Below are 13,835 nucleotides of genomic sequence, written 5' to 3'. Positions count from 1 at the left end.
CAGGAAATAAATATGGAGCTGCTTTTCTGCACTCAAAGGCCACACCATTATTGTTAAAAAGTGCATGTCACCCCTTCCCAGATTGTAGAGAACCTTGGCCTGACCCTAAACAACACCCTGTCATTCTCTACAAACTCTGAGACAGGTATTTGCACCTTCTGATTCAAGGGAGGGCTGCTGCTGCTCAGCTCTGTCAAAACTGCTCCCTTGAAGTTAAGAAAGCGTGTCTACTATGACTAAAATGCCAAATGTAAAAAATCAATCAACTTAATTTATGAAGCCGTTTTTACAACAGCAGTTGTCACAAATTGCTTTATAGAGACACCCGGCCTTAAACCCCAAGGAGCAAACAACAGTAGTGTTGGATTTCAGTGGCTAGGAAAAAGTCCCTAAGAAGGCCGGATTTTAGGAAGAAACCTAGAGAGGACCCAGGCTCAGAGGGATGACCAGTCCTCTTCTGGCTGTGCCGGGTGTATATTAAGATTCCAATTAGAATAATAAATAAAATTCTCTGGGCTAAATCCAGAGTCTATTTGATTCTAGACTAGGTCAAAAGTATGACCAGGTGGACAAGGACAGGGACAGCAACGGGCCCCCCAAACCAGGTAATCCGCAGGTGTGGACCAGGACCTCATCTCCCCCTAAAATGGAAAACTGGAGGAGACTGAGAAAAGTTAAAAAGTGCATTCCTCATATCCCCCAGCACAATAATATAGCAGCGTAACACCTTGGAACTGAGACGGGGGGGTCCGGCGACACTGTGGCCCTACCCGGGGGAGGCCCCGGACAGGACCCAACAGGCAGGAAATCTATCAACCCACATCCAAACACAGCACATCATAAGCCTCAGTAATTTTGCAATTTTGATACCTGACTGTAAATTAAGTTGCATTTGTGAATTTGGTGCTTTGCAGACCATCTTGAATGCAGCCACCATCTTACCCATGAAGTAGGTGACAGTCTTGCACATGGCAGCTCCGAAGATGAAATCCTCCAGGATGTTGGGGATGAGTGTGAAGGGCATGCAGAAGACGGCCATCATGAGATCGCTGACGGCCAATGACAACAGAAAGGAGTTGGTGACTGTGCGCATACGCTTGTTGACCGTCAGGACTACGATAATTAGAAGGTTGCCAAAGACGCTGAGCAGGAAGATGAGAGAGTAAAGCATGATCCGCACCGAGTCCATCTCTAGGAGAGAGAGAGAGAGCGATACAGTCAGGAGTCTATATTTAAAATCTTGATTAAGCTTAGCAAAAACAGACTGGAAAATGTAAAATACTTATACTGATCTCATGCAAAACAAATGGGGAAATAATTTCCACATTATAGAATAATAGTGAAGAAATAACACCCATGGAATCATGTAGCAGCCAACAAAGTGTTAAACAAAAATACATTTTATATGTATATTTTCCAAAGTAGCCACCCTTTTCCTGGATGCCAGATTTGCACACACTGCATTTTCTCGGGCAGCTTCATGAGGTAGTCACCTGGAATGCATATCAATTAACAGGTGTTCCTAGTTAAAAGTTAATTTGGGTAATTTATTTTCCTAATTCTTTTGAGCCAATCAGTTCTGTTGTGACAAGGTAAGGTTGGAATACAGAAGCCCATCATTATCTCTGTACCATAGGTGGTCAATATTATGGCAGGATCAGCTGAAATAAGCAGCACTGGGGTTAAGGTTTGGGTTAAAGTTAGGTATCACAGCACTGCGGTTAAGGTTAAGGTTATAGGCTTGGGTCAGGAAGTTCCTATTGGGAGAAGTGGGTAGTGCACGTCTACTGAGCTGAAGGAGATGGGTTCAAAACACAGCCTGCCAATTGCATTTTCTTTCAGGACTATTACTCTAACATTACTTCACCTAGTGTAATATATCTGTCAAAGATTTTAATTAAATAGTTTACATATTCCAATGATTTCTATTCTCACGTTACTTCCCCGAAAGTAAAATATCTTACGAATTCAGTTGTCAAATATTTTCATAAAATAGTTTTCCAATGAGACCAGTTTGCAATATACATTTGTGCTCAAAAGATTGCATACCCTTGCAGAATTGGTAATATATGTACCATTTGTAAAGAAAACATGAGTGAGCAGGCAAAACACATTTTATTTCTTATAGGATTCACATTCAACTGTAGGTTGACAGGTGGGCGAGACATCCAGTTTGCAGGCTGGGACGTCCGCCATACTAATACTGTGTTTGACCCCCTTTCGCCTTCAGAACTGCCTTAATTCTACGTGGCATTGATTCAACAAGGTGCTGAAAGCATTCTTTAGAAATGTTGGCCCATATTGATAGGATAGCATCTTGCAGTTGATGGAGATTTGTGGGATGCACATCCAGGGCACGAAGCTCCCGTTCCACCACATCCCAAAGATGCTCTATTGGGTTGAGATCTGGTGACTGTGGGGGCCATTTCAGTACAGTGAACTCATTGTCATGTTCAAGAAACCCATTTGAAATGATTCGAGCTTTGTGACATGGTACATTATCCTGCTGGAAGTAGCCATCAGAGGATGGGTACATGGTGGTCATAAAGGGATGGACATGGTCAGAAACAATGCTCAGGTAGGCCGTGGCATTTAAACGATGCCCAAATGGCACTTAGGGGCCTAAAGTGTGCCAAGAAATCATCCCCCACACCATTACATCACCACCACCAGTCTGAACAGTGGTAACAAGGCATGATTGATCCATGTTCTCATTCTGTTTACGCCAAATTCTGACTCTACCATCTGAATGTCTCAACAGAAATGAAGACTCATCAGACCAGGCAACATTCTTCCACTCTTCTCTGGTGAGCTCGTGCAAATTGTAGCCTCTTTTTCCTATTTGTAGTGGAGGTGAGTGGTACCCGGTGGGGTCTTCTGCTGTTGTAGCCCATCCGCCTCAAGGTTGTGTGTGTTGTGGCTTCACAAATGCTTTGCTGCATACCTCGGTTGTAACGAGTGGTTATTTCAGTCAAAGTTGCTCTTCTATCAGCTTGAATCAGTCGGCCCATTCTCCTCTGACCTCTAGCATCAACAAGGCATTTTCACCCACAGGACTGCCGCATACTGGATGTTTTTCCCTTTTCACACCATTCTTTGTAAACCCTAGAAATGGTTGTGTGTGAAAATCCCAGTAACTGAGCAGATTGTGAAACACTGCCCGTCTGGCACCAACAACCATGCCACGCTCAAAATTACTTAAATCAGCTTTCTTTCCCATTCTGACATTCAGTTTGGAGTTCAGGAGACTCAAAAGTGAGTACACCCCTCATATTTCTGCAAATATTTGATTATATCTTTTCATGTGACAACACTGAAAAAATGACACTTTGCTACAATGTAAAGTAGTGAGTGTACAGCTTGTATAACAGTGTACATTTCCTGTTCCCTCAAAATAACTCAACAAACAGCCATTAATGTCTAAACTGCTGGCAACAAAAGTTGAGTATACCCCTAAGTGAAAATGTCCAAATTGGGCCCAATTAGCCATTTTCCCTCCCTAGTGTCATGTGACTCGTTAGTGTTACAAGGTCTCAGGTGTGAATGGGGAGCAGGTGTGTTAAATTTGGTGTCGCTCTCACACTCCCTCATACTAAGCTGCAGCATGGTAGCCAAGACCATACAACGGTTTAACAGGACAGGTTCCACTCAAAACAGGCCTCGCCATGGTCGACCAAAGAAGTTGAGGGCACGTGCTCAGCGTCATATCCAGAGGTTGTCTATGGGGACGTATGAGTGGTGCCAGCATTGCTGCAGAGGTTGAAGGGTGGGCAGGTCAACCTGTCAGTGCTCAGACCATACGCCGCACACTGCATCAAATTGGTCTGCATGGCTATAGTCCCAGAGGGAAGCCTCTTCTAAAGATGATTCCACAAGAAAGCCCACAAATACTTTGCAGAAGACAAGCAGACTAAGGACATGGACTACCGGAACCATGTGGTCTGATGAGACCAAGATAAACCTATTTGGCTCAGATGGTGTCAAGTGGGTGTGGCGCAACCAGATGAGGAATACAAAGACTAGTATGTCTTACCTACACTCAAGCATGCTGGTGTGAGTGTCATGGTCTGGGCCCAATTTGAACATTTTCACTTAGGGGTGTACTCGCTTTTGTTGCCAGCGGTTTAGACATTAAGGGCTGTTGAGTTATTTTGAGGGGACAGCAAATTTACACTGTTATACAAGCTGTACACTCACTACTTTACATTGTAGCAAAGTGTCATTTCTTCACATGAAAAGATATAATCAAATATTAACAAAAATGTGAGGGGTGTACTCACTTTTGTGAGATACTCTATATAAAACCACATGGTGTATAGGCGGGGTATGATTAATTTAAAAATAGAATGTTTCTAAAAGGTGAGCCCCATTTTAGTTGGAAATTAGGTGCAAAACTGGAACAGATATTAGGCTTAAAACCAGGCGATCGGTGGTACGACCCATGGTACTGACCATTCCCCACAGATATTCTGGCAGGGTTTAACACCCTATACATCTACACAGATTTAATTGATTTTCAACGAGTTGGTGACAGTGATGTCCTGCTGTTGAGAACTGCACATATTGCAGTGAAAAGGAGACAAAAACAAGCGCCACGGTTAAAAAAAGACATTCTCAAAGGGAACACTCTGGAGTTCTTAATTGCAAGAAATGGCAAAGACTACATTGATCTAAACAATACTTTGCTGTACCTACGTGTAAAAGTCACTAAACCGGACAGAACTAATATTGATGCCGGAGCACGTGTTGTGGTTATAAACTACACGATAGCCACCCTATTTTAAAAAGTGTGTCTCTTTGGGTGACCGTTGAATTAGCCAGAGTAGCAACACGTACTCCTACAGAGCCGTTATAGAGAGCATTCTGAATTATGGATGTGACACATTAAAGACACAGTTTTTGGTTGGTTTGTTTTACAAGGACACCACAGGTCACATGGATGTTACGGACCCTGCAGGCGAGAATGATGGACTCACGAAAAGGGGTGCCTATTCAGCGGATAGTACAGAATTTGAAATGATTGGCCCTGTTCATAGCGATATCTTCTTTCAAGAGAAACTTATGTTGAACGGCGTTGACATAAAGGTTATGATGGTTCGCGGTAAAGATGAGTTTTGTCATATGAGGGGAAGGGGATGTGCGTTATATTATCTGCGTCACTATTTGTCAAGAAATTGTCTGTTTCACCAGCCGTGAAACTTGGACACGCTCAAGCGCTACTCTCAACCACTGCCAAGTACCCAATTGAAAGAGTGTGTATGAGGACATTTAGTTTACCGGGGGTCACGTTTGCAACCAGGAAAACCTATTTTTAGGACCTCTGTCAAAATGCATTGTCATTGGATTGGTGAAAGTTTAACAGAAAGTTACACAAAAAAATCTATTTAATTTCAAACATTATAATCTGGAGTTTATGTAGAGGTCTGTAATTTTTATCATAGGTACACTTCAACTGTGAGAGAAGTAATCTAAAACAAAAATCTAAAAAATCACATTGTATGATTTTTAAATAATTAATTTGCCCTTTATTGCATGACATAAGTATTTGATCACCTAACAACCAGTAAGAATTCCGGATCTCACAGACCTGTTAGTTTTTCTTTAAGAAGCCCTCCTGTTCTCCACTCATTACCAGTATTAACTGCACCTGTTGGAACTTGTTACCTGTATAAAAGACACCTGTCCACAAACTCAATCAAACAGACTCCAACCTCTCCACCATGGCCAAGACCAGAGAGCTATGTAAGGACATCAGGGATAAAATTGTAGACCTGCAAAAGGCTGGGATGGGTTACAGGACAATAGGCAAGCAGCTTGGTGAGAAGGCAAAAACTGTTGGTGCAATTATTAGAAAATGGAAGAAGTTCAAGATGACGGTCAATCTCCCTCGGTCTGGGGCTCCATGCATATCTCACCTTGTGGGGCATCAATGATCATGAGGAAGGTGAGGGATCAGCCCAGAACTACACGGCAGGACATGGTCAATGACCTGAAGAGAGCTGGGACTACAGTCTCAAAGAAAACCATTAGTAACACACTACGCTGTCATGGATTAAAATCCTTCAGCGCAAGCAAGGTCCCCCTGCTCAAGCCAGTGTATGTCCTGGCCTGTCTGAAGTTTGCCAATGATAATCTGGATGATCCAGAGGAGGAATGGGAGAAGGTCATGTGGTCTGATGAGACAAAAATTGAGCTTTTTGGTCTAAACTCCACTTGCCGTGTTTGGAGGAAGAAGAAGGATGAGTACAACCCCTAGAACACCATCCCAACCGTGAAGCATGGAGGTGGAAACATCATTCTTTGGGGATGCTTTTCTGCAAAGGGGTGTATATAAGCATTGAAGATTGGTCGTGGCTGGGTCTTCCAGCATGACAACGACCCGAAACACACAGCCAGAGCAACTAAGGAGTGGTTCCGTAAGAAGCAATATTAAGTTCTGCTTTTCTGATGTATCAAATACTTGTGCGTGAAGTCATGGTTGACTACTATTAGGAAAACGGTGTGGAAATGAATACAGCAGAGTTGACCGGTGTGGTGAACCAATTTTAATCTAGGACTCATTTCTATGGTGTGATGGCATGAGACCAACTACCTAGTGGACCAGTCCGAGACGTTGCATCAAGGATGATTGTTAATAAACACCCAAGCAATCACCCCGGGGGGCAATGGCTGGCTATTTACATGACAGATTATACATATTTTCCCAAGTCAATTAGTGCCTTTCTGAAAACCTGTGAGAATGTGGAATACAGTTAAAAACTACAGGACATGATTTCAACCACGTGTGGACAGCATTATGTGTTCTTTTCTATATAATGACAAGAGGTCGAGATGTGGTGTTCAGCGTGAGATGGTTGTGTTGCTGCTTTTTTCAAAAAATGTAAGCAACCGAAATATAATGGCTACACATTTATAGCACGATTGTTACATCTTGATGCAGTACCTTGCTAACAATGTTATTGGCATGACATGACATGAGTTTTACAGACAGCACATTCAATCAGAGATACATTGACAGTCATTGCTTCCTTACGTTGAAGGTGGGGGCCTTGCCACGTGCTATGTGTTTTAAGGATTCGGAAAAAAGGCTACTTTCCTTCCAAGTTTAAGATCAATGAGAATGAGAACTATGTTTCTGGTGCCACAACATCAGTTAGAAAAATGTTGAGAATCCAAAACGACTAATAAAATTGTAAGACAATCTGTTGAAATTGATTTGGACTCATCGATTTGCAATATACTGTTGAAGCCTGATATGGATTTACATGAGAAAGCTAAAAGATACTCTGCTCTTTAACAAAGATTTGACTGTTGTGAGACAGGGGGAGCTTGACACAAATACACTGACTTTAAGTCTACCCGGGTCTGAGACTGGGGCTGATGTAGTAAACATGACTGAGACTAATCAAACTGCTGACTGAAATGTTAACCTTGTTGATGACATTTTGGATAATGTGCCTGCGAGGCGTAGGAAGAATGTTGAATATATTTTTAAAAGCGAGTATACATCATTTATATACATCACAGTATTGATGTATTGGTAAAATATGTATTACATAACATAAAAGAAAACAATGAAAACAATCCCCTGATGCTGTGCAGCCACAATGTGGGGTGTCCATAACTGAAGCCATTATGGTGATGTACTCTGTATCATCACCGGGGGTTCTTAATCTGTTGGTTGGTAAATAGAGTACAAAGGTTCAGCTGTATGCATATTTTCGTAATTGTTAATAACATTTTAGTGCAAGACTAAAAGAATCTGTAAATAATTAGACTAACACAAGTAGTATCTGTTCAGGTTGTGTAAGATCACCACCACCCAGTCCTACTGATGCTGGTCACTTGGTCTGAAATAAATAGAAGTGTAACAAGCATATACAGGTAAATAAAGCTGATTAACAATAATGTCAAAAGTCTACTTACCAAGATTTGAAGGCCCAAAAATGTGTTTACCAAACACTGCTGGGTATAATTCCACTCAACTTAAACCAGAGATTTAAATAGACAACATGAAAGACAGATTGTTCAATCGTAAAATTGATTTTAACATTCTTAAAAAGTTCAAAAGTGTTGTTTGTTAGCGTCAATTACAAAGACAGCCCTAAAACATGTCATACAGGAAGTCCATACGTCACACCGGAAGTCCCACCCTGCAAACCGAATGTCCCGCCCACCTGTCAAATCAATCTGGCTCATAAATATACCCAATATACCCTACATTTCCTACTCATAACAGAATGGCGCAATCATAAAATAAAGAAAAAAACTGACTCCTGTTCAAAAGTCTGCATACCCTTAGTTCCTAATACTGTGTCCTGCTCCCTTTAGCATCAATGCAGTCTTTTGATTACATTATCTAAGACCCTCAACTTTGATTATTTCAATTTCCGATAACCTATCAAAGTTGAGGCTCTTAGATAATGTAATGGGGAATATATGGATGTGATTTGGGATGAACATCTCAAAATATGAAAAAGCTATTTTAAAAAGAAACTTTAATATTTGTTAAAATTCTGTACCTGATTATTTGTGAGAAATCTAAGTTGATGCTCTTAGATAATTTTATGAGGAATATATGGATGTGATTTGGGATGAATATCTTAAAATTTGACAAAGCTATTTCACAAGATAACTTTAAAATATTCTCAAAAACTCTGTGCTTCATTATTTGTGAAAACCTAAGTCGACGCTCTTAGACAATGTCATGCAGACTATAGTACTGCTATTTGAGATGAAAATCTGACATTGTGAAATATCCTTTTCAAGTAATAAGCTACCAACTGTATTATGAGTTAACTTTTACCCCAGTCCCTAAGTGGTCCTTTCTCCAGCACGTTGATACAGCCTTGTCCAACACTCAGCACTCTGTGGTCGGCAGACCAACTACAGTTTACCGGTACATGGAAGTAGAAAAATGTGTGAATATGTAATCTTGACCGTGGTAAATCCACCAGAAATAGCAATATTACCGTACAGTTTTGTAACAGTTTAGGCTTACTATATAACGTAGCTACTGCAATCCTCAACAAATTCTTATGCATACTTTGTTTTGTCGGAGGCGCAGATAAAACACTGGTCGACGGCATGGACGTCCAAGCCTCTAACCACTACGCTATTTAACCAATCAAATTTCCAATCAAATTAATTTATAAAGCCCTTTTTACAACAGCAGTTGTCACAAAGTGCTTTACAGAGACACCCGGCCTTAAACCCCAAGGAGCAAACAACAGTAGTGTTGGATTTCAGTGGCTAGGAAAAACTCCCTAAGAAGGCTGAATTTTAGGAATAAACCTAGAGAGGACCCAGGCTCAGAGGGGTGACCAGTCCTCTTCTGGCTGTGCTGGGTGAGATATTAGAGTCCAATTTGGAATAATTTATAGATGTATCTGGGCTAAATCCAGAGTCTATTTAAAATTAGACTAGGTCAGAAGCATGACCAGATGGACAAGGACAGGGATAGCAACGGGCCTCCCAAACCAGGTACTCCGCAGGTGTGTTTAAAATGTTTAAAATGGGAGAAGACTGGGAAAATTCAGAAAATGTATTCATCATATCAACAACGATTTATAGTGGAGAAGGAGAACTTTGTGGGGAAGGAGAACTGACCCAATCCCCCAGCACAATAGTATAGCAGTATAAGACCTAGGTTATTGTTGGTTATTGCTGGACAATCCATGTGGCCAAATGATAGTCATATGTCAGAGGCACCCAGGTGTTGGACTAATATATCCACGTATATAGTGAACAAACCATACTGTAGGTAGAACAGACAGAACAGTCTTTAGCCACATACAGCAGTGTTGGGCATTGTTTGTCTCTGGTATGACAAAAAGCCAAAAGACAGTGGTTCTGGCTTTTCATGGACAGGGTGAATCAAGACCTTTATTCTTTATTCTTACACGGCGCTCACATACACACCAACACATACAGTAAACACAAATTAGTAGTTTACTATGAGCAACCACATTAAATAATTTTGTTGATTGGACCAAATGTTTTTAGTAGCAATTTTTTGTTTTTCTTACCTTTTAGACTATAAGGCTAGATAATTTAAATATAAATTATTACATTATAAATTAAAATTATGCTGGAATAGCAGAAGTTCTGTAGGTTTTCTTTCATTTTAACTCAATGTGGTTTAAAATGAATAGGCCTAGTTGAGCAGTAGTAAATTAGATGCATTCACTTTTTTTGCAGTATTCTTCATGGACTCATTTTGTGATAAAGCCATCTTTTTATATTTAATAGGACTATGTAATATAATTTTCTTTACAGAATGTGGAGAAGAATGTTCAGATCTGTGGGGGAAAAAACTTAATTAGTTTTTAAGGCATCAAAATCTGAAGATTATGCAAGGGGTGTGCAGACTTTCTCCAGGCACAGAATATTTTCCCTTCACCAAACCGGCATTGATAAGAACATATATTTCATATCCCTATCATTCATTCTCACCAGCATGGTTAGGAATATATTCATTATATACATTTATACACTTTGTGGGTCTAAAACCATCTACAATCATCTAAGAATGCACTGCAGGGACATAAAGCTTCAGATGCCAGTCTGTCCTAGAGAAGTTGATGGCCCCTGTGTTTAAGGATGACAATATGTGACAGGACAAGGTCACTACTGGCCATTTGCTTAGCTGGGTAATTACAAACAGTGATGTCACCCTAAGGTCAAGGGTTCAAATTAAATCGGCAAGGTGCATTATCAGAAACAGACTGTAAGGGACTTAATTTATGGAGTATGAATAATTTGAAGACCTTTTATGGCATATTTTATTTTGATTCAACATTTTGTGAAAAATACAACAAACCAAATAATCCAAACAAACAATATTGCCCTGAAAATGTGTACCAAGACAAAAGACTAAAATCTAAATGTGTATCAAGATTCATAATAATAATTTATTGAACTTGTATAGCCCTTTTCACATTATTTTAGAATGTTTGAAGAGGAAAAAGGTAACAGGGAATATATCATGGCAGCTCAAGCAGCTCATTAAATGCTCATTTGAACATGTTACAGCTTGAGCAAAGAAATGTGTTAATATGATGGTCGAGGTTAATGATGGGGTCCAGGACAAGTCCTGGCAAAATTCTAATCTCAAAGCTGCTTTCATTTTCACTTCTTTGTGGCACCAACTTGGGTAATGGCTGAGTCGTTACTATGAGTCCTCCTCCTCAGCACTGCTATATTCCTTTATCTTCTATTCCTTACAAACTTCAAGGCAATTCCACAGCTTAAGTTCCTAAAATCTCCATAACTGGCAGCTAAGTGATAGAAAAAGCTGGTAGCCCACTACGTACACATTTATTTTTCATATAAATACTACCTATCTACAGTGGATATAAAAAGTCTACACACCCCTGTTAAAATGCCAGGTTCTTGTGATGTAAAATATGCCACATTGCATCTAAAAGCTAAAGGCTAAAAGTACCAACGATTACCTTAAATTTGGGTATATAAATGTATAAACCAATGGGTGGGTGTCGTCTGTCTGTTCGCAATGTGGGCACTCATTGCCTGTCCATTCAATACCACCATTTACTCAACTATTATCAGCATCCCCTAATCCAAAAATTTTCCAGCAGCTATGATATCATCAGTAGCATGTAACTGATGTTGGCAGCAATTGCATGAATTCTGAAGTTCACACAAACTTCACATGAGAACTTCAGGCAGCTCAAATACAACCAAATGCCCCAAAACTCTTTGGACGGCACTCCAAGTAACCCACCCCAGAAATACTGATAAAACAACCAAGGAGTCTTGACTAGCCAGGTCATTCAGCCAAACTAAATCCAAATGAACATGAATTTAACTAGCTTTAGCCGACATTTAAGCCACAAATCCCCCAGGAACTGAAGATGGCTGAAGTACAAGCCTGGCAGCGCATTACCAGGCCAGAAACCTAGTGTCTGGTGATGTTTGTGTTGCAGATTTCAGTCATCAAATGCAAATGATTTGCAACAATGTACTAAATATGACAATTAAGTTTGTCAGTTTGAGCAATAACTTGGTCACCTGAAATTGGGGGACTATGTATAAAAAGGTCTGTAATTTCTACATGTGAAACTATATTGTGGTATAGACCGCACAGGATAGTGATATCAGTGGAAGGTGGAAAAGGGAGTTTCTTTCAAAAACAAAAAGCAGGGTACACTACAAACTGTAGCACGACTAGAATAAACAATGACTGACAAACTAAAGAAAAACAGGAGCAACATAAATAGGGTCCCCAATCAGAGACAATGAGGTGCGGCTGCCTTTGATTGCAGAGATCAGCTAATAGTAGCGTAGAGATGTCTAGAGGCATCCCCACAGTCAAGACCTGGCTGTGGCCCCCGGCGCATAGAGATGGCTTGGTGTCCCCCAGCCAGGACCTGACAATAATAATTATACAGAGATGACCATCTGCACAGTAATCAATACTTAGACATGACACATTGCATGCGGTCAAATGTTATCTGTTTTCAAACCAGAAAAGACAATCCTCTGAAATATCTAGTTGCAGTCTATTTAAAAGAAAATTATTGTTTGCAAAGTAAAAGGCTTTAGCCAAATCATTAAATAGTTATGTGGAAAAAAATCACTAGAAATAACAGAAATTAGAAACGAAAGTAACCTATCAGCAACAGGGTATACCGCTGCAATTGGAAGGGGAAACATTTGATTATTAAAACTGGTGCGTGGCAATTGCAGGTTTCACAGATTGTACGACAGAGGTCTGGTCAGTCCTGCCGTAGTTAATCAGTCTCTCTCTAGTCTTATCATGCTCTGGTGCTGCGTCAGAAAGCTTTCAGCAAGGGAAACCTGCACTGTCTCAGCAATCAATAGAGTTATGTTCTCAAAGCCACAAGCCACTTGACCTTAATGCTAGCAATCACTGTACATCAAAATGTTCTATTGTTGCTTGGGAATTCCGATACTGCTTTGTAATAATAACCCTAAAAAATTGTAAGTACCTATGGCATTTCTAAAAGTACTTGGAGTAAAGATTTTCTATCCATTTATCTTCCATTATCAGAAGGTCATTTCTGACCAAAACTCCCTAGAAGATGAACCCTCAAGAGAAAAAAGTGAAGATCCATCCTTATTTGACTAAATTAGGTAGTTGAGCATGTGCATAAAAGAGTAAGTGTAGTTCAGAAAAGAGAGCACATATATTACATTAGTTACTAAGGGTATTAAATATGGGAGATAAATAGTGTTCTATACTCAGCCAGTCTGACAGCCAGCCAGCTGACAAAACCAATGACAATGCCCAAAATATATCAATGTGACAGGTTAACAGCCAGCCAACAATAACATTAGACAATGCCCAAAATATATTCATGGAATAAATTGGCAGGACATTGAAATGTGTTTACTTATGACACATTCAAATTAATTGTATTAAGTATTGAAGGGTAGCTGAATGGAGAAGAAAAAATGTCACCCCTTTAAAAACTGCATATGTGTCATTGTATATGACTCAGAAACTTGCATTATAATGTCGCAATTGACTACAACATGTAAATATGGTTCTGTTTGTCTAAAAGTCAGTCTACCCTCATGAATTCAGGTCAGAAACATGCACAACAGTAGCCTGCTGGAGGTCATTTTCTAGGGTTCTAGCAGTGCTCCTCCTGTTCCTCTTTGTACAAAGGAGCAGATACAGGTCCTGTTGCTTGGTTGATGCCCTGTCCTGCTCTCCTCGTGTAATGGTCAGTCTCCTGGTATCTACTCCATGCTTTTGAGAATGTACTGGGAAAAACAGCACATTCTGTGTTTGGCAAGTATGGATGTGCCATCCTGGAGGAGCTGTACTGCCTGTGCTGCAGGTA

General features: G+C 40.3%; 1 protein-coding gene across 4 annotated transcripts in view; it reads right to left on the bottom strand.

Moving 5' to 3' along the window:
* Positions 1 to 13,835, bottom strand: part of si:dkey-1h24.2 (7tmA_CCK-BR domain-containing protein) — a 50,874-nt gene that overhangs the window by 24,843 nt on the left and 12,196 nt on the right. For all 4 annotated transcript variants that reach the window (XR_002196314.3, XM_020044387.3, XM_020044386.3 and 1 more), the window contains one exon: positions 943 to 1,191. Coding sequence is in view for 3 of the 4 variants with exons in the window: in XM_020044387.3 (XP_019899946.1) it covers positions 943 to 1,191 (249 nt within the window). In the remaining variant the exon portion in view is untranslated. The remainder of the gene's footprint in view (positions 1 to 942; positions 1,192 to 13,835) is intronic.

This window comes from Esox lucius, chromosome 22 (assembly GCF_011004845.1).
Source record: "Esox lucius isolate fEsoLuc1 chromosome 22, fEsoLuc1.pri, whole genome shotgun sequence".
NCBI classification, from domain to species: Eukaryota; Metazoa; Chordata; class Actinopteri; order Esociformes; family Esocidae; genus Esox; species Esox lucius.
The sequence above is the reverse complement of the archived record's forward strand: the minus strand, read 5'-3'. Positions and strand labels throughout refer to the sequence as shown.